Here is a 23,199-nt window from a genome sequence, read left to right as displayed (position 1 = left end):
GGGTCCTGCTGTTTTTTTGGGTCTAAAATAGATTAAGATTATGGCACAAGATGACAAAGGCAAGGGTTGGAATGTTAGAGCATATACCTCTGTGGTCTATGCTGCACAGTTATACAATACATTCCTTCCTTATTTTCTCCTCTTATATATAGTAACTTGTAGTACTTTTTTTCCTGAATTAATTTATGTATTTTATAGTAGTGTGCTGTCAGATTCTTAACATTATGTGAATGTAGATTCATTTTCTTTTCTTTTCTTTTCTTTTCTTTTTTTTGTGGGCTATAGTCAGAAATTGACCTGGTCCTTTTGGTGGTGGTGGTTGTGGTTGTTGTTGTTTATACTGATCAGCCATTATATTCAGCCCTGTTGTACCATTTCTCTGATACTGTAAGGGTTTTTTTTTTTTTTGACTGTGAGTTATTACCATGGATACCAGCATCATAAGAAAGACTTAGGTTCTCTGTGAACTTGTCCTTAAATTTATTCATATCTGCTGCTGAGAAGTCCAATAAAATATAGCCAGCTCTGATTTATATGGTAAAACAGACCATAAAAACACCATTTCATTTTGATTTACAGATGGCATCTGCTCAAGATTCTAGGTATGGCCAGAAAGACACGTCTGACCAGAACTTTGATTACATGTTCAAATTGCTCATCATTGGCAACAGCAGTGTCGGGAAAACCTCCTTTTTGTTCCGTTATGCTGATGATTCCTTCACATCTGCATTCGTAAGCACAGTCGGGATAGATTTCAAAGTCAAAACGGTTTTCAAAAATGAAAAAAGGATTAAGCTACAGATTTGGGTAAGTTGAAAAGCACACATGTCCTCTGAATGTTGTGTGTGATCACAACACAGTATGCAGCTATTGTTCTACATCGGGGTATGCTTCTTTCCATGGTCTCTGATGTAGATTATTTCCAGTACTGTTTATAGTAATATTAATAAATATGGCACAGTACTGAGAAGCACTCGGAGCCAGATTTATGAAGGCTAACTCCCCCTAGAACCTAGACTCATAGCTTTATAAATCTGGCCTGAGAGTTCTTTTCCGCATGATCCAATTGTCTAATATATTAAAACGTGTACACTTTTTATTTATTTATTTATTTAGCTCACATGCTGCAGAATTCACATTCTGTACAGGATGAACCTGTCTAGTCCAGCACTCTCTCCGCCAGCAACCTCAGCAATCCAGCATGATTTTGGTTAGCCAGATAACCATTCAACATGGGTGTGGCCAAGTTTCCTGTGGTCCCATAAAGTTTATTTACAGCCACCAGTTCTGGCTGTCTGTGTTCTGTGCTGTTATTTAGCTGTAATTTACCCCTACATGTCTTTTAAGAGTCCGGTAAGCAGTGGAAGTGTTGGTAATGCTGCTAGACAATATTGACCTGCCATCATGTGGCAAATTCTCTCGTTCTGCACCAGTCAAGTCCAGGGGGTGCCAGATTAGAGAGGTTCAACCTGTACTGGATCCTCTGAGAAATACAAAAGGAGGCATTCATGGTATAGATTTGGTATTTTGGCGTACATTCATAGATGTATAAATGGGCTATCTAAGATCCTGAAATACCAGTAAAGGTCTATCTTCTTCCCACAAATAGAAGGAAATTCTGAATTCAGGAGCTACAGTACAGGGTTCATGGAGAGACTGTTCCTTCCTCTTACATGGCTGGAAAGGAGCAAATGTGTGGAAAAACAGAAGAGAGCATTTGGCAGTCCTGCTGCCTGGGAGCGTGCAGGAACCACGCTTTAGACAGGGCTGTGCAGCTCAGGAATGGGAGAAATGGAAGCATGTCAGAAAGAGGGGAGCCTGAGGCCCGGGGTATGTGCTGTCTGTGTCTTCCCTCAGACCCCCAAGGATGCTGGTGCTCATAATAACATTAAATCCTGCTCCAACCCCTTTTGCAGAGATTGGTATTGCCCAAACAGAAGAGAGAATGTTAGCAGAGCTCCTAGAGAACCCATATTGCCAAGGCTTGGGGAAAAGGGCTGGACATCCTCTTAACATTAATGCTTTCTTTCCAGGTAGTTCCTTTGGATCTGAGGAGTTAAAAACCTTGCCCCACTGGTCTCCTCTGTAAACCCTCCCTAACAAGTCATCTGCCACTGAGAGGAGCATTGAGTCTGGTCAATACAAAAAACAAAACAAAACAAAAAATCCAACCAAAAAACTGTGTTAGCTAACATTAACTAACATGATGTTAAAGTTGATTTCACCCTTAGTATGGACAAGAACAAGTCATGTTTCAAATGATGTGAGCTGACCATTGTTTTCCCTGTAGTGCCCCAGACTTAGTTATGACTTGACTAGCTAACATGTTTTTGACATCATGGCAGAAAAATTATCTTAATAGGTTTTCTGAGATGATGAATTTCCTTGGGTAGATGTGCATTGTCCTGTGGTCGGCCTAAGACAGGACCCCATCATCTTTGTCTCTTAATTTCTTTACTTTTATCAATTTAGGTCATATCCTTAATATGAGTGTAACATACAATGCTGACATTAGTTAATTGCTCACAGTGCATGCTCTTTCACAGATATGACATGGCAAGCTCACAGCAACACCTTTGGAAACTAAGTTGATTATATGGTAATTCGTGTCAACACCATCTCATTATTTTCTGATACTGGAGCAGTATAATTGCATTTCCATGATTGTCATTATACAGTTCTCCTTCATTTATTTCAAATCACAAAGTGGCTTCTACAATAGAATTAATTGATAATGTGTCTCCTAGCAAAAGCAGCAGCATTCATTTACGTGTGTGTAATTTGACTCTATCATATTTCTTATCATACTTCTTCAGTGTAAACTATGACTATGTAATTGAGTTATAGGAGTCTATTAATCTAAATGAGCTACAAAGTGACATACAGAGGCTGGCTTTTGGAGTTGCAACCTAGCCACCTAGAATAAGCCTTCTGATGTATCAAAACAGGCACCTCCATTGTTGTGGTGGTTTGCATTACTGTATCCTCTGAAGGCCACTGTACTGCGACAGGGCTTCCATTGTGCTAAGCGCTCTGTGAACGTACGGTGTGTGAGAGACAGCCCCAGCTCCAAAAGGCTGTAATCTAAACGGACAAGCCGCACAAAGGGTGGAGGAGGAAACAGATGGGAGATGGCATGCTGAAGGTCACACAGTAGCGTTGGCAGAGCCATTTAAATTAGCTCTTCTGATGCCTGCTCTAGGGCTTTCTCCACAAGACCATGCTGCCTCTCATCATTCGGATGTATGAAACTTTTAATGCCATATCTTAGAAAACCTTGTCACTGCAAATTGAACTGACTTAGTGACTGTCTGCTGTTTTAGTGTTTTGCATTGTATCATTTGTGATGCCTTTAGGTATGCTAGTGTAAAACTGAATGCTTGCTGAATCCCTGAAACCCTGGTAAGTAAGATCTCTATCTCTCAGTTATTCTAGTGAGCAAAATTTTAAATGAATGGATCATTTTACTTCCTCTTATAAAGTGTACCAACCGCCATGCTATTCTTAGTATGTAGTATCAAGAGATGTAGCATCACATTGTATTGTACTTTGTTGCTTTTATTTGACTATACGTTTTCTTGAAATGAATTCCTGCATCTTTCAGTTCAGTTTCAAACTGCATGTTAGCAGCACTGCCTTGCCTACAGGAAAACCAGAGCTGGGTGAATCAGAGCAAACATGATCATATGTTCTTTATAGATAGATATGTATATTACCCTACTGATGCTCCCTTGGAAATCAATGGCAAGGCACAGTGACTTTAATATATATGAAAGCAAAATACGCTGGCGAACCTTGCTTATTTTGACCAACAAAACCAAACTGGAAATTAATAGCATTAAAATTAAAACTGTCTGTTCTGAACAATGTGATAGAGACTGAAATGCTTATGGAGCCCCACTATGCTGCTCTTGCAGGGAAATCAAATGGTATAAGTCACTAGAGTCAATAAAGTATCTTTTTGGAGAGGTCTTTAGTCCCATATGTTCTCATTTACTGTGCTTTAACCATTCATTTGGCATGTTTAGGTGCTAGTTCCTTACACTACTTACAACTATGCCTAACTTTAAGCAGGTTAGAAGTCCCGTCACAGTCGCCACAACGAGAACATTGATTTGATGTCAACAGGACTATTCTCAAGTTTAAAGTTAGTCATATGTGAATACTTCGCTCAGCAGAGGCCTTATCACAGCCTGATTGTCTCCCTATGTTCTTCAAGGCCATGTCTATACTAACAAGTTTGTTTGGAAAAATCAAGCTCTTTTTCGAAATAACGTGGTGTATCCACATGCAAAATATGCTCTTTCAATCTGAAATTGAAAGAATGCGGCTCGTCTTCTGAATGCCATCTTTGTTTTTTATTTTTTTGGAAAACAAATGATTGTGAAGATGCTCCCCAGGCCAATTTTACGAAAGAGCAGTTTTCATGGCACCAGATTTTTCAATCCCTGACCTGTTCTTTCAAAGGAGTGTAAGCTGTGTGGATGCTCTCTATCGAAAGAGTGGATTTATCTTTCGATCTGCCTTTTGGTGTGTGGACGCACTCTTTTGAAAGAAGCTTTTTTCAGCTGAGATCTTCTGGAAGAACTTCTTTCAAAAGATGATGGTAGTGTAGATGTGGCCTCGGTGTTTTCTGGTGCTGGTATGTTTGTATGCCTCTTCTATCCAGCCTCTCAGTGCTCAGAATCCTTTTAACAAGCTTCTGAATTTCCTAAATGAACAAGACTAAATTTTACTTCAATAAAAAAGCAAAAGCAGAACACCCCCCCCTCCAGCTTACGTTAAACTAGAGTTAAAATGTCAAGAGCTCATTAGTAACTCAGTGATAAAATCCATATAGTAATGCTGTAGTTAATAAACAAAAACACCTACACATATGAACAAAGAACTATTAATAATTGAGAAACGTTATTTAAAGTTTCTAGACCAAAAGCATTAGAAATATTTTCAGGGTATGAGTGATGCTTAGTAGGCAGTAGTAGGCATCCTTCAGTCTGCATCGACTATGGATCGCGCCCTTTATAGTTTCATTTGAGGGCTTCAATTACAGCGTCTATTGTGACTATGAAGACCCACACGAAATGACAGTCCTTGCTGCATCTCTTGCAGATGTGGTGGGTGTCTGGCAAGTCCTTATTGTGCTTTCTGTGCGCTCGCTTCTCCTCTGCTAGCTGTCTGATCTTCATCTCGCCCTTCTGAAGGCCCTTGTGTAACCCCTGCCTCCATCTGCTGCGGTCGTCTGCTAGTTCTTCCCAGTTGTCCAGCTCAATGTCTACCTCTCTGAGGTCTCTCTTGCAGACATCTTTGTAGCGCAACTGGGGGCGTCCGGGAGGTCTTTTGCCAGAGGCTAGCTCACCATACAGGATGTCTTTAGGAATCCTTCCATCATTCATCCTGTGGACGTGTCCAAGCCAGCGGAGTCAATGGTGCCTGAGGAGGGTGTGCATGGTTGGCATTCCAGCTTGCTCGAGGACGGCGGTGTTGGTCACTCTGTCCTTCCATGATATTCCAAGGATGCACCTGAGGCAGCACAAGTGGAAGACGTTCAGCCTCGTTTCCTGGCGGGCATACAGGGTCCAAGACTCGCTGCCATAAAGGAGGGTGCTGAGGATGCAGGCTCTGTAGACTTGCATTTTGGTGTGAGTGTACAGCTTGTTGTTGTTCCACACTCTCTTGCTGAGTCTGGACAGAGTTGTGGCCGCTTTTCCGATCCTCCTATTTAGCTCAGTGTCCAACGACAGGGTGTCAGTGATGGTGGACCCAAGGTAAACGAACTCGTGGATGACCTCTAACGTATAGTTGTCAACGCTGATTGATGGGGATTCAGCAACATCCTGACCGAGTACGTTTGTCTTCTTTAGGCTGATGGTAAGCCCAAAGTCCTTGCATGCTTTGGAGAACTGATCCAGCAGTTTTTGAAGCTGGTCTTCTGTGTGAGACACTACAGCAGCATCATCTGCGAACAGCATGTCTCTGATGAGGACTTCCTGCACCTTAGACCTAGCTTTCAGCCTTGTAAGATTAAACAGTTTCCCATCAGATCTTGTGTGCAGCAAGATGCCCTCTGTTGAAGATCCAAAGGCATGCTTCAGGAGGAGTGCAAAGAAGATCCCGAACAAAGTCGAAGCAAGCACGCATCCTTGTTTGACGCCGCTCCTGATTCTGAAAGCATCCGATAAAGCGTCATCACATTGGATGGTTCCTCTCATGTCTTCGTGGAACGACTGGATCATCTTGAGTAACCGTGGAGGACAGCCTATCTTGTGGAGCAGTTTGAACAGACCATCCCTGCTGACCAAGTCAAAGGCATTGGTCAGGTCAATGAAGGCTATGTAGAGTGGCTTCCTCTGCTCCCTGCATTTCTCCTGCAGCTGCCTTAGAGAGAAGACCATGTCAATGGTAGACCTCTCTGCGTGGAATTCACACTGCAATTCGGGGTACACGCTCTCAGAAATCTTCTGGAGTCTGCCAAGGATGACGCGAGCGAACAGTTTACGAGTGACGCTTAGGAGGGAGATTCCAAGGTAGTTGTTGCAGTCGCTTCTGTCTCCTTTGTTCTTATACAACGTTACAATGTTAGCGTCGCGCATATCCTGTGGAACCTCACCCTCTTTCCAGCACAGGCACAGTAGCTCATGCAGGGGTTCCAGGAGTGTGTCCGCGGCACACTTGATTACCTCTGGTGGCATACCATCCTGGCCAGGGGCCTTTCCTGCTGCAATGCTGTCGATGGCTCTCTTCAGTTCATCCACAGTCAGTTCATGATCCAGTTCATCCATTACTGGTAGGAGCTCAACGGCATCGAGGGCTGTGTCAACCACAACGTTCTCACGTGAGTACAGCTTGGAGTAGTGCTCAACCCAGCGCTCCATCTGTTTGGCTTTGTCAGCGATGACTTCACCAGATTTGGATTTCAGAGGTGCCATCTTGTTCTGGGTGGGTCCTAATGCCTTCTTCATGCCCTCGTACATTCCTCTGAGATTACCAAAGTCGGCACAGGTCTGGATGCTGCTGCATAGCTGGAGCCAGTGGTTGTTGGCACAGTGCCTGGCTGTCTGCTGTACTGTTCTTCTGGCCGCTCTAAGTGCTTGCTGGGTACTCTGGCTTGGTGAGCGTTTGTACTCCAGGAGTGCAGCACGCTTCTTTTCAATGACTGGAATCATCTCATCGGAGTTAGCTTCGAACCAGTCGTTCGTGTTTCTAGCTCTTCTTCCAAACACCGACAAGGCTGTGTTGTAAACTGTATCCCTCAGATGTTGCTATTTGGATGTCACATCGGCGCCCCCAGGGCCACTGCGCAAATTTTTTTGGAGGGTCTCTCTGAACTTTTCAGCTTTCTCCGAGTTTGCCATCTTTCTGGCGTCAATGCGGGGCCTTCCAGCAGGTTTAGAGCGGTACAGCTTCTTGGGTCTCAGCTTGAGCTTGGAGCAAACTAGTGAGTGATCTCTATCACAGTCAGCACTATGATAGCTGTGTGTCAGAAGGACGTTTTTGAGGTTATTACGCCTAGTGATGACCACGTCTAGTTGATGCCAATGCTTCGAGCGTGGGTGTCTCCGCGACACTCTGTGCTGTGGCTTCGTTTGGAAGAATGTGTTTGTGATGCACAGATTGTGGTACGTGCACAGTTCAAGGAGACGCTGTCCATTGTCATTCATTTTTCCCACACCGAAGTGTCCTAAGCAGGAAGGCCATGAGGCCCAATCAGCTCCAACTTTTGCATTGAAGTCACCCAAGATGTACAGTTGTTCACGAGCAGGTATTTGTGCTACAGCAGCACTAAGCACGTCATAGAACTTGTCTTTTACTTCTGGTGTGGCATACAGGGTCGGAGCATAAGCGCTGATCAGGTGGACAGGACCGGCGCAAGTTTGAAGCATGATCTGAAGAAGTCTTTCTGATCCGCCCATGACTAATTCCACCATTTGTAGAAGGGTGTTTCTGACAGCAAAGCCAACACCATGCTCTCTGGGTTCTTCTTGGGCTTTACCCTGCCAGAAAAAGGTGTAGTCCTTTTCCTTTAGAGATCCTGAATCTGCGAGTCGCGTCTCTTGCAGTGCAGCGATATCAACTCGGAGCCTCTTCAGTTCCTCGTTGATGACAGCGGTCTTTCGGGTGTCATTGATGGCCTGAAAATCTTCAGTCAAGCCAGTCAGCATGCTCTTCACATTCCAGCAAGCAAGCTTAAATTGTTGATGTTTCTCATTTCTTCTTGATTTTCTTTTTGGTTTGCCTGGCACCCAAATTTCAGTCACTTGTCAGGTTCAGGAACCTTAAGCCTCACGCACCCAGTGAGGCAGGTGAACTGTGGCGGGACAGTACCCTATTGGCTGGGGGCTGCCCAGGTTGAGGCGGGCGGTGACTGTCCAGTGAGATGCGAGGATCTCTCCCACTGTCGAAGGCAACCCCTGGCACTCGTTCTCTACGCCAATCGAGCAAGAGCTTATAACCGGTATCTGTTGCCTCCCGTGTTGACGCAACGCTGTTCACCGATGCCAGAGTACCTCTCTGGGCGCGAGCCTGGGCACTTACTATGGAGACTCTGGGCTGCCCAGACATCAGTGTCCCCCTCTTGGCTTTACTGATATAGTCCAAAGGAGAGGATAACCTCCACATCTGGTACCAGCTCAGCTGCAGGAGTTGCCGGGACAGTGCCAGAAGTTGACACCGAACCGCCTTCAGACTCCACTCTGGATTTTCTGTTAGGGTTTACTCCCTTAGCCTTGCTCCTTCCCAGGATAACCCATAAGGCAGTGGGGTGTGGAGAATGTGGTTAAGGATCCCACTACTTCATACTTCCCTGTCACCACAAGTCACCATAGCTCCCTGTGGAGCAATGACCTCATATCCCCGGGACCCTCCTCCCCACCTTCCCCCTCCCCAGCTACCATCACCATAGGACCCTCCCCAACCCACTACCCCCATCTGCTCCCATGTCCGCCCTCCTCACTGCACTGGGCCCTCTCCCCCCAGCTGCTCTCAGTGCTCCCAGGTCCACCTTCCCCCATCGTGCTGAGTGATGCTTAGGGGGAAAAAAAAACCAACCTGTCATATCAAAACATATCAATAATGCTTAGGAAAAAGAATAACTCCACTTTCTTACACACGGGAGGCAAACCACCTTACATTGAATAAAAACAAATTGTCCTCTGGCTAGATTCGTCCATGGTCTGTGCTAGGTACAAGGCAGTGGGTTTAAGGTGCTCACAATTTGTGCTTGCCTCTAATCCCAAATGAGACAATGAAACTCCATTAGTGGGCAGTGCTGGTTGGGGAGAAATATGACCATGATATAGGGTGGCCATATTTCTCTGTGTGAAATATGGGACACCTGGTAAAATTGCTTGGAGTTAAGCCAATTCAATGGCAATCCATTAAAACTATGCAGTACAAACATTCAATGCAATGTTAAGTTGACTGCGCACCCTTTTAAATGATATACTGCATTATTATAACAAAAATAGGTAAAAATTAAAAATATGTACCTACAATTAAGCGGTTATGGCTCTATAGAAGTGCCTGCCTTGTGCTCATCTTGGTGTCCTCCAGAGTGTGAGCTGGTAATGTGAGGGCTAATAGTGAGAAAAAGAGAAGAGCAGGAGCCAGAGCAAGGGAGATGGGCGTAGGTGGAGGAGGGCTGGGGTATGTGAGTGAGCCGCTGGAAGTCGGGGCTGGGTGTGTGTGTGCAGGAGGGCAGGACTGTGGGAGTGGGGAGGAGCCCTGCGGCTGGGTTCTGGAACAGTGTAAACCATCTAATATTTTTGCAGCATTATAAAAAGAGAATGAAATCTCCTAGGGCAATTTTAAACTCCCCATCCCATTGAAATTTCATTGGAGTCAGTGGATTTATAATAGATAAATTATGGTGCCTGTTTCCTAGCTGCTGTCTGTGGGGGACACACCCACAGACAGACAGACAGACAGAATTCTGGACTAGTTATTTTCCTCATTTCCCAGAGCAGGGCCATATTAAGATAAAGGCTGCAGTGTGCTGGTTCAAATACCCATTCCAAACAAATGGGTGGAAATCACTTATCTGGAAATTCAACTCTAACTGAAAAGTCAAACAAATAAACAGTATCTGTAGTAAAGTTCTTCCAATTTTTAATTTACCATGCATCAGGTAGTAAAGTAACACAGGATTTTTTTAAGAGAAATATTGATTAGTTTTCAGATAGTTACAATACCTTGGAAGAATTATGTTGTAAAAACAATTCTTTCCCTTCTAAACCATTAACACCTATGCAAAGCGCAGCAACTAAATTCCCTACCCTTGCCCAATTTCTCCCATCACTTCATCTTTTTCTGCCTCCGCGGGGGGCAGGGCGGGAAGGGTCTGTGGCTCTGGTCTCTGAGGGAAGGCTCAGGCAGGAAGAATGGAGCCCAGGGAGAGCTTACCCTTCCCAAACGGGTGGGGGATTCCACCTGCCACACCTCCCTGTGCAGTTTAGAAGGACTGGGGGCTCCCAGGCCATTTTAATTTTTCAGGGGTTTTGAGCACTTGCCCCCTTTGCCCCCATCCATCAGTGGGCAGGGCTGAGCCTCCTCCCACACTCAAAACCCCTAGGACCCAGCTTGGAGCACCCAGGTGCACCCCAACCCCTTCATGCCAGGCTGTACCTGAGAGCATGTCCTGCTAGCAGGAGCCCTCTCACCCCATCTCACACCCCAACCTTCTGGTCCAGCCAGGATCCCCCCTCCCGCATTCTGAACTCCTGATTTTTGTGCTCACTCCAGATCCAAGGGGGCCCACAAAATCTAATAGCCCTGACCTCCAGAAATGTTAATCCAGCACTAGTAGCCCTCCTCGATGATTCACCTTCCTTGTCCCCTTTTTCTTGTCTCTGCTCCCTCCTGAGCCCTGTCCCCCATCCTTCATGGGACTCCTCCAAACCCATGATCCTTCATCTAACCCCTGGGCTGGGTCAAGCTGTCCTTTACTCCAACGACTTGCCTGTTTGCTCCTGCCAGTGGGCTATCAAGCTAAGTGCAACCCCCCAGCAACTGTCCCCCTTTCCCCCCTGAGTGGCTGCTCCCTGTTCCCCACTGTGGAGCCCTGCCCTCCCTACCCCAATCCTATTACTTGCCAGCAGTGTGTGTGTGTGTGGGTGGGAGGGTGGGTGGGTGGTGGTGGGGGATATCTGAGACACAACCTTCTCTGTCCTTTTCAGACAGTGTGAGCAAAGAGTGCACAGCAGCCAGGTAACCTGTGCCCCCTTTGCCCCTCCTCCACTGCCCCCCATTGCCCCAGGGGCTGCGGGCAAGCCAGGAGCAGCCTGTTTAAAGAATCTATTTATAGAGCCTGCCTGCCTGCCTTCTCCAGGCTCTCCAGATAGCTCTGTAAACAGACAGCCCCTGCTGATTAAGCAGGTGTCTCTTTAAAATTCAGGTCTCTGCTTTGCAACATACAGGACAATTCCCCTGTTTTTTTAAAAAAGTCAGGATCCTTGCCAGGGAGGTAAAAAAAAGGGACTGTCCCAGCTAAAACGGGACACATGGTCACTTTCCAATTGTAGCCAGAGACTGTATTCATCCAGGGCCTCACCTGCAGCTTCTGCTGCTACTTCGATACCCTGCCTGGTCATAACTTAAATTAGACCCTCAACTTGGAGGAACTGCTGTGAGAGGGCAGCAGCGCCATTACAGCCTGCTTTTGATGTGGGTGAGTCTCCTCTGGGGCCCTGTTACCAGGACTACTGATTGCAGGATTGGGCCTTTAGGATACAATGTCATACTATTCTGTGTAGCACTTCCTAGGCCATTGTCCTGAGTTCCTCCATCAAAATGCAAGTCACACAAGAGTCTTTCATTTTGGCATACAGTATTTCTCAGCAATATTTGTGCTCATGAATCATTGTTTTCCAAGCTGTTTTTGTAGAACATGTTTGAGATGTTTGGGGTTTTCACAACAGATGCTAAGGATTCACGCAGGGAAGGAAAGCCCATTAGCATGCACATTGCATGCTAATAAGATATCCCTAAACAGATAAATATTATGCTTTTATATTACACAGAGAACTGCCGTTATAATCTTGAGGGAATATTTCATGCAGTTGTAGCATGGGGGACTTCAGTAACTTCCTGAAGTCATCTGCTTCATTTGATTAAGACAGACACCTGTGTTTTCCTTTATCCTCCATCTGCCTTTTCCAGAGTTTGTCCCTTACCTCTTTTTCTTTTCTTCTCTTTTCTTTTCCTTTCTTTTCTTTTCTAGTAGCATCTGGAACACCAATCAGAGTCATGGTCCCACGATGCTAGGGCCTTTGCAGACAAATAGCAAAGAAGTTAGACCTTCTCCTAGGGTACTCAACCTCAACATGCCAAAGGCAAGGCAAGGGGTGGGGAAGAGGTAGTCGGGTTGGAGAGAGTGAGAAGGTGAGGTAACAAATTAAAAGCTTGTCAGTAAAATAGAGCTTCAGCCATTCAACACCAGGTGATTGATAGGCATCGCAGAAGAGGTAAGTGTAAGTATGCATTTAAAAGAAGATATATGGTGGAGGATGGTGAGTTTTACCTATACCTGGGGATGTCATGCAAGAAAGGACATAGTGCTTGACAGAGAAAAGGACAAGCTGGGATCAGAGCTGACGCCATTAGCTAAGCAAATGTGGGGGCATTCACGGGCCAATTTTTTTTTTAAAGACAAGTAATCTGTGATATTTATCAATGACTCTGTGTGTATCTCAATGCAGAAGACGTTATGCGAGTGTCCCTGCAATCCTGATAGAGACAAAACAGAAGTCACTACACTCATCCCTCATTAAATGAGTGCTTTATTTATGAGTACTCACTTAAACAAGGGACGCTGGACGAGTGAACTCCCCCCACTAATATGAGATTTGCCCCTGCCCCGTGGCTCCAACCCGCCGCAGCCTGACCCCCCTGCCGGCCCCGCAGACCCAAACCACGGCAACTTAACTCCCACTCGCCAACCCCCGCGCACACAAACTGCCGAAACCTAAACCCCCTGCCGACCCCTGTGCGCCCAAACTGCCGAAACTTAACCCCCCGCTCGCCGACGCCCGCACACCCGAACCGCCACAAATTAAACCCCTGCCAGCCCCCGCATGCCCGAACAGCCACAACTTAAACCCCCCACCAGACCCCACATGCCTGAACTGCTACAACTTAAGCCCCCTGCTGACCCCATGCACCCAAACCGCCACAACTTAAACCCCCTGCTGGCACCTGCACTCCTGAACCACCACAACATACCCCGCCCCCGGCCAGCCCCTGTGCACCCAAACTGCTGAAACTTAAATTCCCCACCGCCCCGCACACCCAAACTGCTGCAGCCTAACCCCGCTGGTCCCTCAGCCCAAAACTGTTGCAAACTTAACCCCTCCCGCTCACCAGCCTCACAGACCCAACCTGCAGCAGTTTGATACTCACACCACCGCGCCACCCAACCTAACCCACCACCATGTTTTAACCCTCCCTCCCACTCATGTCCCCAAACTGCCCCCAGCCTTTAACCCCCCACAGCCCCAGGTTCACTTACCTTTCAAAAGCAGCACCACCTGCTGCCACTCTGAGCACTTGGAACCAATCAGAGACTGTTACACATATCTCAATAGGAATTTAGTGTCCCTCTTGCAAGTTTTCGCCTGCAAGTAAAAAGTTAGGGACCAACTGTGTTCGTATAGTGAGGGATGAGTGTACTGTTTACCTATGCAAGAAATGCCAGATTGCCTTCTGTTTGTAGGGTAAAGTATACACGAGTCTACTGTCCATAGACCACATTTTGTATCCAAGAAAACAAAGGTACTGTTTTACATGTGTAGAGCCAGTATGTGATCCTGCCAGGGGATGAGCAATCCTTGGTGAGGTGCAGAACCCTCAAATTAGGAGGAATTTAGTGGGAAGAGAGAGTACTTGGCTCAGTTACGAGAGCCTTAGCCTCTTTCAGAGTCTGCAACTTCACAGGATACACAAGTTATGTCTGAATGTAAGAATGATTCTGGCTATTCCAATATTCGTATTGCTTCAGAATCTCTTTATTAGAATAAAATGTGTATGTCCTTAACATTCCATACATCTTTGCTAAAGGCAGCACTAGGAGAATGTCTTCAGCCCTAGAATAGTTATAGCTTTTGCTGCTGTTTTGTAATGTAATGTAATGTTAACACTGTTTAAAATTTTCCTGACATTTCTTTTGTTTCACTGTCAGTGTTTACTGAGTTTGAGAGATGCATTGACTCTCTTGAGAGACAGCCAGTATGACATGCAAAATGTCAAGATGTGTAAAGCTATTTGGTTGTCTAAAGTCTATTGGAAGACAAGCTTTAGAATGTTATTATTTATGATTTATGTAGCTAAAAAAACATGATTTGGGTTTTTTTCCCCCTTTTCAGATCTTTCCATTCCTCCTACTTTGTCTTCTGAATAGTCTTATTTGGGTGGATACATGATGAAACTTCTGATTTTCTCCCTACAGGCCTATCCATGTTTGCAGCTGCAGCTGTGTTGCTTGGGAGTTTGTGGCTGCAGGGATTTGTTAATAGGTATAGACCCACTCACTCCCCTTGTGCGTGTGTCCTGTCGGGTGGGGTAGCTTACATGCTCTTATGATCCTAGGAGCTTAGTGCTTCTGGTAGGTTCAACCAAGCTGGAAAGGTCAAAGTGGTAGGAGCCAGACTAAGGATTCACACCGAGCCGCCAGGATTGGTGGGGTTGGTTCGGGGTTAACAACCCTGACCTAGAAAAAGCCTTTTGTTGTGGAAATAGGAACAAAGAATTCCTTCTCAACTGCATATACAGCCTTCCAGAGTGACGGCCTTCCAGAGTGACTTGCATGACTGCCAGTGGTGAAAGCAGAAATGAAGCTATTGACATGAAGATGGAGCACCTAGACCAAGAACAGAATTGGGTTTTGGAACGTGCGTACCATGTATGAAACAGGAAAGCTAGCACAGAGCACAAATAAAATGAGACGTTACAAACTACATATCCTAGGTACGAGTGAGAGCAGATGGATTGGATCAGGAAGAATGCAGAGTAGTAGTGGTGAATCAGTCCTTTTTTTCTGTAAGGGATAATGACCAACACCATGAGGGAGTAGCTATCATCCTGAAAAAAGAAATAGAGAAATGCGTGCTGAAATGGAAGCCAATCAACAGTAGACTGATGAGAGCCAGAATGAAAGGTAAACATGTCAAAATTACATTAATGCAGTGTTACACCCCAACTAATGAAAGTGAAGAAAAGAAAGATAGATTCTATAAACAGCTTCAATCTGAAATAAAAGCAGCATTGCATCATGATCTTATAATAGTAACGGGGGACTTGGGGTAGAAGACTCCCAAGCATTGTTATAGGCTGGGGACAGACTAGCTAAGCAGCAGTATGGCAGAAAGGGACCTAGGGGTTATGATGGATGAAAGGCTGGATATGAGCAAACTGTGTGCCCTTGTAGCCAAGAAAGCTAACAGCATACTGGGGTGCATTAGGAGGAGCATTTTGAGCAGATTTAGAGAAGTGGTTGTTCCCCTTTGTTTGGCACTGGTGAGGCCACATCTGGAATTTGTCCAGTTTTGGGCCCCCCAGTATAAAAAGGATGTGGATGTGCTGGAGCAGGATCAGTGGAGGGCAACAAAAATGATCAAGGAGCTGGAGCATAAGACCTATGAGGATGGGCTGAGGGAGTTGGGCTTGTTTAGTTAACAGAAGAGAAGACTTAGGGGTGATTTAATAGCAGCCTTCAACTTCCTGAAGGGGAGCTCTGAAGAGGAGGGTGAAAAACTGTTTGTAGTGGTATCAGGTGGCAGAACAAGGAATAATGGTCTGAAGTTAAAGAGGGAGAGGTGTAGGTTAGATATTAGGAGAAACTACTTCACCAAGAGGGTGGTGAAGCATTGGAATGTGTTGCCTAGAGAGGTGGTGGATTCTCCATCCCTCGCGGTTTTTAAGTCCCGGCTTGACAAGGTCCTGGCTGGGATGACTTAGTGAGGGTTGATCCTGCTTGAAGCAGGGGGCTGGACTAGATCACCTCCTGAGGTCCGTTCCAGTCCTATGATTCTATGACTTGAACGCTAAAGTTGGGAGTGATAATACGCACAATGATAGAACTATGGGAAAACATGGGTAGTGTACCATGAATGAGAATGGAGAGAGGCTAGTGGAACTCTGTACTTTACCCAGTCTTGTCATCAAAGGTATGCTCTTTCCTCACCACTGAATTCACAAGCTAACATGGCATTCACCAAATGGTACGGATAATTATCAGATCAACCACCTGAGGATCAATGGAACATGGAGATCAGTGTTACTAGATGTCAAGGTGAAAAGAGGGGCTGATGTCGGCAGTGATCTCCACCTTGTGACTGCACTCAAATCTCAAGCTAAGAAGCACTGGTCACAAGATACCCAAGCAGAAATGCTTTGATGTAGAGGAGATACAAGACCGCAAAGTTCAGAATGCCATGACTCCATCCTCAGCCTACCCTGCTTTTGGGAAGCCAATGGGAGAATCATCATGTAACAATAACTCTGTCCCCAGCAGCTATGTAGGTTGAAACTACTCCTGAGCATGAGTCCTGCAGAATACTGCATGTGGTCTGTAAAAGCTTATGGCAGCAGAAAGCAGAGAGGAGGACAAAACAGTATGAATTGGAATTGGAATTAGTTTATTGTATTTCAGCAAGGCAAGTGAAGTAAATTTAAGATACATGTTCTGTGTCTGTGAATGGATCATCTGCACAGAGAAAGAAAACACAAAATTGTATGCAAATAAATTTTGTGGTGCGCACTAGAAGAGAGTATTACTCTCTCATTGTATATGCAGAGCACTATTTGAAGAATCATTTCCTGCAGGTATTGTTTGGCATAGAGCAGGGGTCTGCAACGTGCAGCTTCAGAGCCACATTCAGCTCTTTTAGGATCTCTTTTGTGGCTCCCAAATCTATAATTGCAAAGTTGTTTTGTTTTGTTTTTTTAAACAATTTAGATTATTTTCAATAAACGATGAATGTTTAAAAGCACAAAAACAAACAACTCACATGTAATAGCAAACTATATGTGATTTCGAAACATTGGATAACTCCCCCTAGCATCCTCCAGAGAGAGAGAGAGAGAGAGAGAGAGAGAGAGGGTTTAGGAGTGAAAGTCAGGAGGACAGTGGTATAAATACACATGCAAATTGTGAGGAAAGAGAACATGTAATAAGTTTGTGAACATCCTGCAGAAAACGTGTATCACATTACAAATTGTTGTGTGTGAGATTAAAATAGGGGTTGCAAATAGTATGGGTTGATGTTATTTATTAAGGACTATCTCATATTCACATGCATGATATCTCTTGAATTATTCAGTTTTTACCAAATTTGAAAAAAGAAGACTGCTCTTGCTATTTTGGTTGCCAGCCCCTGGTGTAGAGTAAAGATGGAAGAGCCTGATTGGGGATTAAACCAGTGTCATCTGCATCTAAAAGCACAATCTCCTTCTGCTTTCCATGAAGGACCCAGTGTGTCATCTCGGAGGGAGCTGCGGACTCATTAACCTCTTCACAAGGACTAGCCACCAGAGAGGAACAAAGAGTTACAGAGTTAGTGTGGTATCTTGTAGAAGCCCAATTTGATCTGAGAATGGCCTTGTTATGTGGCCTATTACTGTGTAACTCAGGTTGTTAAAATCTGGTGCTAGAGCCATACAAAACTCAGCAGGTCTGGGTTCACTCAGTTTCGGTGTAATTAAATTGGTGGATTTGGGTTACTGCCATATTCACCCTCTGAGGTTCGTGTGCGCACTGAAGCAAACTTCAGTGAATCTTACCCGTTTGCTAAAAATGTAACCTAGCATGCACTGCAGTAATAGGAGTTTCCCAGGATTGGGTTTCCTGGTAGCACCATGCATTAGGAACTCATTAACTTGTCAGTGAAGTAAAGGCTCCGAACAAGAGCAGAAACAAAGAACACCCAGTCCTGCTATATTGCTGGCTCTGAGTTGGGCAGGCTATCACTGCCTCCAACATATTTCTGAACCATGGGAAGTAGAGTGGGGCCAACTTGCTAGCCTCATGGAGAGACTGAGAGTGGGATCCATCCACTCACTTTCTAACCATGCTGCAGGAGGGAGAGTGCTAGGCGGGTTTCCCTCTGATTCTTTTCCATCCATGGGCAGAATAATTTTTTTATGTATACCAATGCAAATATGTATGTGCACCACCAGTAGAAACACATGCTGCTGGCTGTGGGAGGCTGTGGTTGCTCTGTTAATTGGCTGGGCGGCACCTGAATCTTTCCTGTGTGTCCACCCAAGTGCTCAGCTTACAGGGTACATTGGTGTTAGGCCAGATACAGGTCAGGCAGATGCCATCAGGTAAGGGAAGACAATGACACCGGTAGTGCAGCTGAGGAAGGAAGGTCTCAATCATCCAGACTTTGAAGCTTCAAACAACAGCAGAAACAAAGAAGTGCATCACAGTCCTGCTACTGCTGACTGTGGACCGGGGCAGGCTGTCACTGTGTGCTGCACCCATGTTTCTCCAGCAGTGAGGGTCAGCAGAGACTTTTATTTGAAATTAAATAGGTAGTGATGTGAAGCAGTTCAGAGATTGGCAGAAGAATCTACACTGCTATATTTTATTGTTTAGCAATGCACTGAGCATGAAATTAATACAGTAAACTCATCCCTTGCCAGGACTTATTACTGAAATCTCCAGATGGTCATTAAACTGAGTTGCTTTTGTTTAATGAGCATAGCAGAGTATAGGGACAACATTGGTTTTGTGACCTGTGCATTTAGGGTTGTTTTTTTTTTATGTTAGAGATTACTGAGGGGAGAAAAGCTAAAAAGAGAGAGGGACAGATGTACATCAGCTTAGGGCAATCCCTCCCGTATTCTTTGCTTGTCCTGAGGTGCCCATGAATTAGATATTGGGAGGTTTACTGTGCTTTGTGCCATGGGAAGAAATTGTAGAGGGTTTAGAAAGTGCTTTGGTATTGGGTAATGACAAAACATGACACATTAGGGTATGGTTAATTCAAGTGCTGACATGGTATGGAAATGTAGAAAAGAAGCACTGTGAGAAACAAATCTGGTGCTTGATTTCTGAATTGCTGCCTTTTCATTGGCATTCGTACAATAATTGAACTCTCTTTTCACCAAACAGGCATCATGGTCTTCTTCTCAGAGAAGTTTCCTTTCTCCTTTTGGTGCTGTGCATTCAATTCAGTGTCTGCAGTAAGACTGAGGAAATGCAATTACAGTAGCTTTCAAAGTCAGGCTCATAGGCACCTGTGAATGAGCCATAATTCCTAGAAAATAGTAGGATCACAGGAAATAAGAATGTGTTGACTGCATGGCCCCTCACAATAGCTCTTTTGAGAGCTGTCTCTGGCTGATGGTACAATCAGGCCTGACGGAGCTAGAAGGTGAGGCAGGCATGTCTGGAAAGGAACTTTTTTGCAATCATTCATGCTGAAGGAAATGGTGACTTGGGGGAAAGTGTCAGGCCCCATTCTGGGACAAGCTTAAAATGTGCATGTTGATGCTGTCTCAAACAAATTCAACATGACTTACGTGCTATATGCATAGATCTCACAGCTCCAGACGGAATGTTCTCCTGTTATTGCTTTTATAAGCTGTGAAGTGTCCTTTTAGTCTCCTGTCCCTCAAGAATGTCAGGCTTGTAAATCACAGGCACATTCATTTCAGTATTTGACATAAATATCCCCAATCTCTTTACAAGATCCTGTTCTCATACCACAGCACACAATGTCAATAGGACTTCTGCACATCCTGCAGTAGATGAGGACCCCGTCTGATGGCTGCTTGCATCAGCAATGTCCATTCCCCACAAAGCCTGATTTGTTTTTCCTTTCTTTCTGAATACAGTGTTCTGAAATGTCATGGCAACACTCAAGAGGCTGTAGCCCTCCGGGTTTGATTCTCTACCCACTTACCACCTCATATAGCCATTTAAATCAAAATGGAAGTGTTTTGCAGGTGCTTTTCTTAAGTACTAAATAATAACACAACAACCTCATTTAATGTCAGAAACTAATGAATAATAAAAATGAGGAATGATGTGGTCATTCTTCTAACTGTGATGGCAGAAGTTCTCGGAGGACAGCTGTTTGGGTTAGTTTTGGATAGAGAAGTATGTTATGTTTTGGACATACTGAGACGATACAGGAGAAATTGTCGCAGGTGGCAGAGGACAATATTTCGAAATATAACGAGAGCTCCTGTGGCACCTTACAGACTAATAGATTTTTGGAGTGTAAGCTTTTGTGGGCAAAGACCCACTTTGTCACATGAAAGCTTATGTGCCAAAAAATCCGTTAGTCTATAAGATGCCACAGGACTTCTCATTATTTTTGCGGATACAGATTAATGTGGCTACCCCACTGATATTTGGAAATATGTGCACCCAGCTGCTCTTTCCTATCTAGTTACTATGATTTTGTAAGGTTATCTAATACATTTCTGGCCCTCACCCTTGAGTTCCTGTGCAAAGTGGATGTTGCAGCAAAAAGTGAACCACCATTGGTGTAGTTGCAAACTTAAGGCAAAGACACAGGTGCATGACACAACATGATGGCCACCCCTCTGTTACAGCACATAAAAGAGAAGCCTTGTTTCTCCTTTTTCACAGAGGTCTATTTTTTGAGCTTCAAGGCTTTTAGGGTTTTTTTTCTCCCTTCATTTATTTCCCTGTCTTTTAGCAAAGCCATAGCACAGCAGGTATGCCTGCGTCAGAGAGGGATGAGTAAAAAGAAATGTTTTCATTCATTTTTAATGCTCTAACATTTCCAGCCAAACTCTGTCTGGTTTAAACTCCTTCTGGACAGACTCACCCCAGAAGGCTATCAGGCAGTGGAATTGCGCAGTTCTGTTGTATAAGGAGATGTGGGAGGCAGAACATGGGGTGGCTGTACAGCAGTTTTACGCTTGGCTGAATCTTCCTGACCTCAAAAGAGGCAGCCAGAGTCTATACATGCGCAGAAGGATGCTGAGTCAAGATTGCACAAGAAACCATGATTCTGGCATTTTCTACATTTTGAAAGTTTGATTTTGCAGCCTTAGCAGTGATTTTGCAGCCTTAGCAGATTGGAGCTGTTTTATATGGAATATATAATGTACACCAAATTCACTGCCTCTACAAGGAAATCTGGTTTAATGTGTTGGTGAATGTGGTCCCTACGGCATATTTTGCCTGCCTGTAGGACATTTTTATATTGCTACCTGCAGGAATTAAAAGCAATCTCATATAATAATCTTACAAAGTACTTCAGGAATAAAACCTTCCACTTTGTTTCTTTAAAGATAAGTATGGTGCCAGTTCTACAAACTTGGCTAATCTTTTATGGGGAGTCTGAGACTTCATGCTCATATTGCAGGTTGATCAATGGTGCCTAAACAGTGTTTTTAAACTTAGTAACTGACTCCTTATTTTCAATCAGATTTAATTCTTCTTTGTAACTCAGCCATTTGAAACAATCTAAGATAAAAGAACTGATTGTCATTATTGGTAACCCAAGTAATATAATCATATTTCCAGGAGTGCCAGACTTCGGCATGTTGGAATCTTCTTTTTTTTCCCCCTGGGAGAATGGCTTTGAGTGTGCCTATGTAGTTTGCTTGTTTGTATTTCACTTTAAAGTTTCACTTTCACCTCTGCAAGGCCTTAAAGTGAATTGGCAGTGTGATTGCTTGGATGCACAGGCAACCCAATTGCTTTGTCATGTACATGTCTTGCACTGAAATAACACCGGAAATTCTAAAAATAATCCAGAAGTATAACAGTTTGGGAGAGATGTTGGATTTATCCCCCAGTGTAACATGAGTTGGACAACACTGGGTAAAGTGAAAAGCCTTCCCTTTTATCAGGCATCAGGACGAGTCTGCAGTCACGTTCAATAGGAAAACAAGCTTGGGAGTGCTACAGCAGAAGGCATTTACTTCTCTTGTATATTAAATGAAGGGACATACTCTGGTTTTAGTCCTGACCAAAATTCCAACCTGGTTTCTGAACGCAAGGGACTGCAATCCCATGTTCAAACTGAGCTTCTAGAGCTGTGGTTTGCCAATCATGCCATGAAAGGGACATAGTTATTTACCATGTAACTAACACAGAAAAGCATATACTGGGGTGTCCAACCAGTTAGAGACAAAGCCAAAATAGCTGTGGACAGAATGCAAAGAGCCATGTATTAAATATTTTTATATATCTATATCTATAAATATATAAAAATAACTATATAATGTGTGGCTCAATGTTTTATTTTTATATCTCTGTATCTACAGAGATATAAAAATAACTATATAATACATGGCTCAGTGCCCTCCCCCTCCCCCAGAACCAGGCACCTCGAGCCCCTCTGCACTAACCCAATGCACCCCTCCTCCTCCAGATCCAGGCACCCCCAGCTCCCCCCGCAACCCAATGCCAGGGTCTCACTGGAGCCGAGACAGCCCAGTGCTTCTCCCTCCAGGCTCTGGAGCAAGTGCACAAAATGGCAGTGTGCAGTCTGTGCATGAAGCTCAGAGCAGGAGCTGTATTGCATTGAGCAAAGAACCGTGGGTTGGCCACCCCAAACCATACAGATTTCTGTGTTAGTTATATGGTGAATAACTAATATTCAGGACCAGAGCATTGGGGGTGAAAATCAGTGTCATTCATTGCTAGGGGGAGTTGTCTCAGTGAGAGAGAGACTGTAGCTTCACACATAACAAGCAGCCCTATAACACCTTGAAGACTAACAAATGTATGAGGTCATGAACTTTTGTGGGTTAGACCCATTGCTAGGGGGAGCAATGTTGATTTCCATCAAGTATGGATCTGGATCTTGCAACTGGGAAAGAGGGGGCAGTGTGTAATATAGAGGTGGAACATGAATTTAGTGAGCCTGGAACAGAGAGACCTGGAGTGCCATTTGAGCAAAATCTGGGGGGACGTCAGTGCAAAGTTTGCTTCCCTAATGGCTGTGTCTGACATGTAAAAAGCTGGAGGAAAGAGGGAATGGAAAATTTAACGAAGCATATAGATCTATGAAAAATCTGGGAATGGGAGAAAACCAGGCTGCGGGGGTAGGGGCAGGTGCTGCTCCCCCATCCTCAGAGCAAATAACACCCTTGAAAGAGGCCCCATGACTGAGAAACACAGGGGTGAGAGGACCAGAGACAGCTGTTGCTTTTAACATGGGCTGTATGTTTTCAGCTTTCTTTCATCACTTGTCTGAAAATCTATAGAATTAA

At 44.6% G+C, this 23,199-nt stretch overlaps 1 protein-coding gene across 1 annotated transcript in view; it reads left to right on the top strand.

Moving 5' to 3' along the window:
• The first annotated feature begins 576 nt into the window (after window positions 1-576).
• RAB3C (RAB3C, member RAS oncogene family) overlaps window positions 577-23,199 on the top strand; it is a 164,851-nt gene continuing 142,228 nt past the window's right edge. The window contains exon 1 of the mRNA XM_074994280.1: window positions 577-807. Within this exon, the coding sequence (XP_074850381.1) occupies window positions 580-807 (228 nt within the window). The 5' untranslated portion in view covers window positions 577-579. The remainder of the gene's footprint in view (window positions 808-23,199) is intronic.

Source organism: Carettochelys insculpta, chromosome 5 (genome assembly GCF_033958435.1).
Source record: "Carettochelys insculpta isolate YL-2023 chromosome 5, ASM3395843v1, whole genome shotgun sequence".
NCBI classification, from domain to species: Eukaryota; Metazoa; Chordata; order Testudines; family Carettochelyidae; genus Carettochelys; species Carettochelys insculpta.
This window is presented reverse-complemented; position numbering and strand designations above follow the sequence as displayed.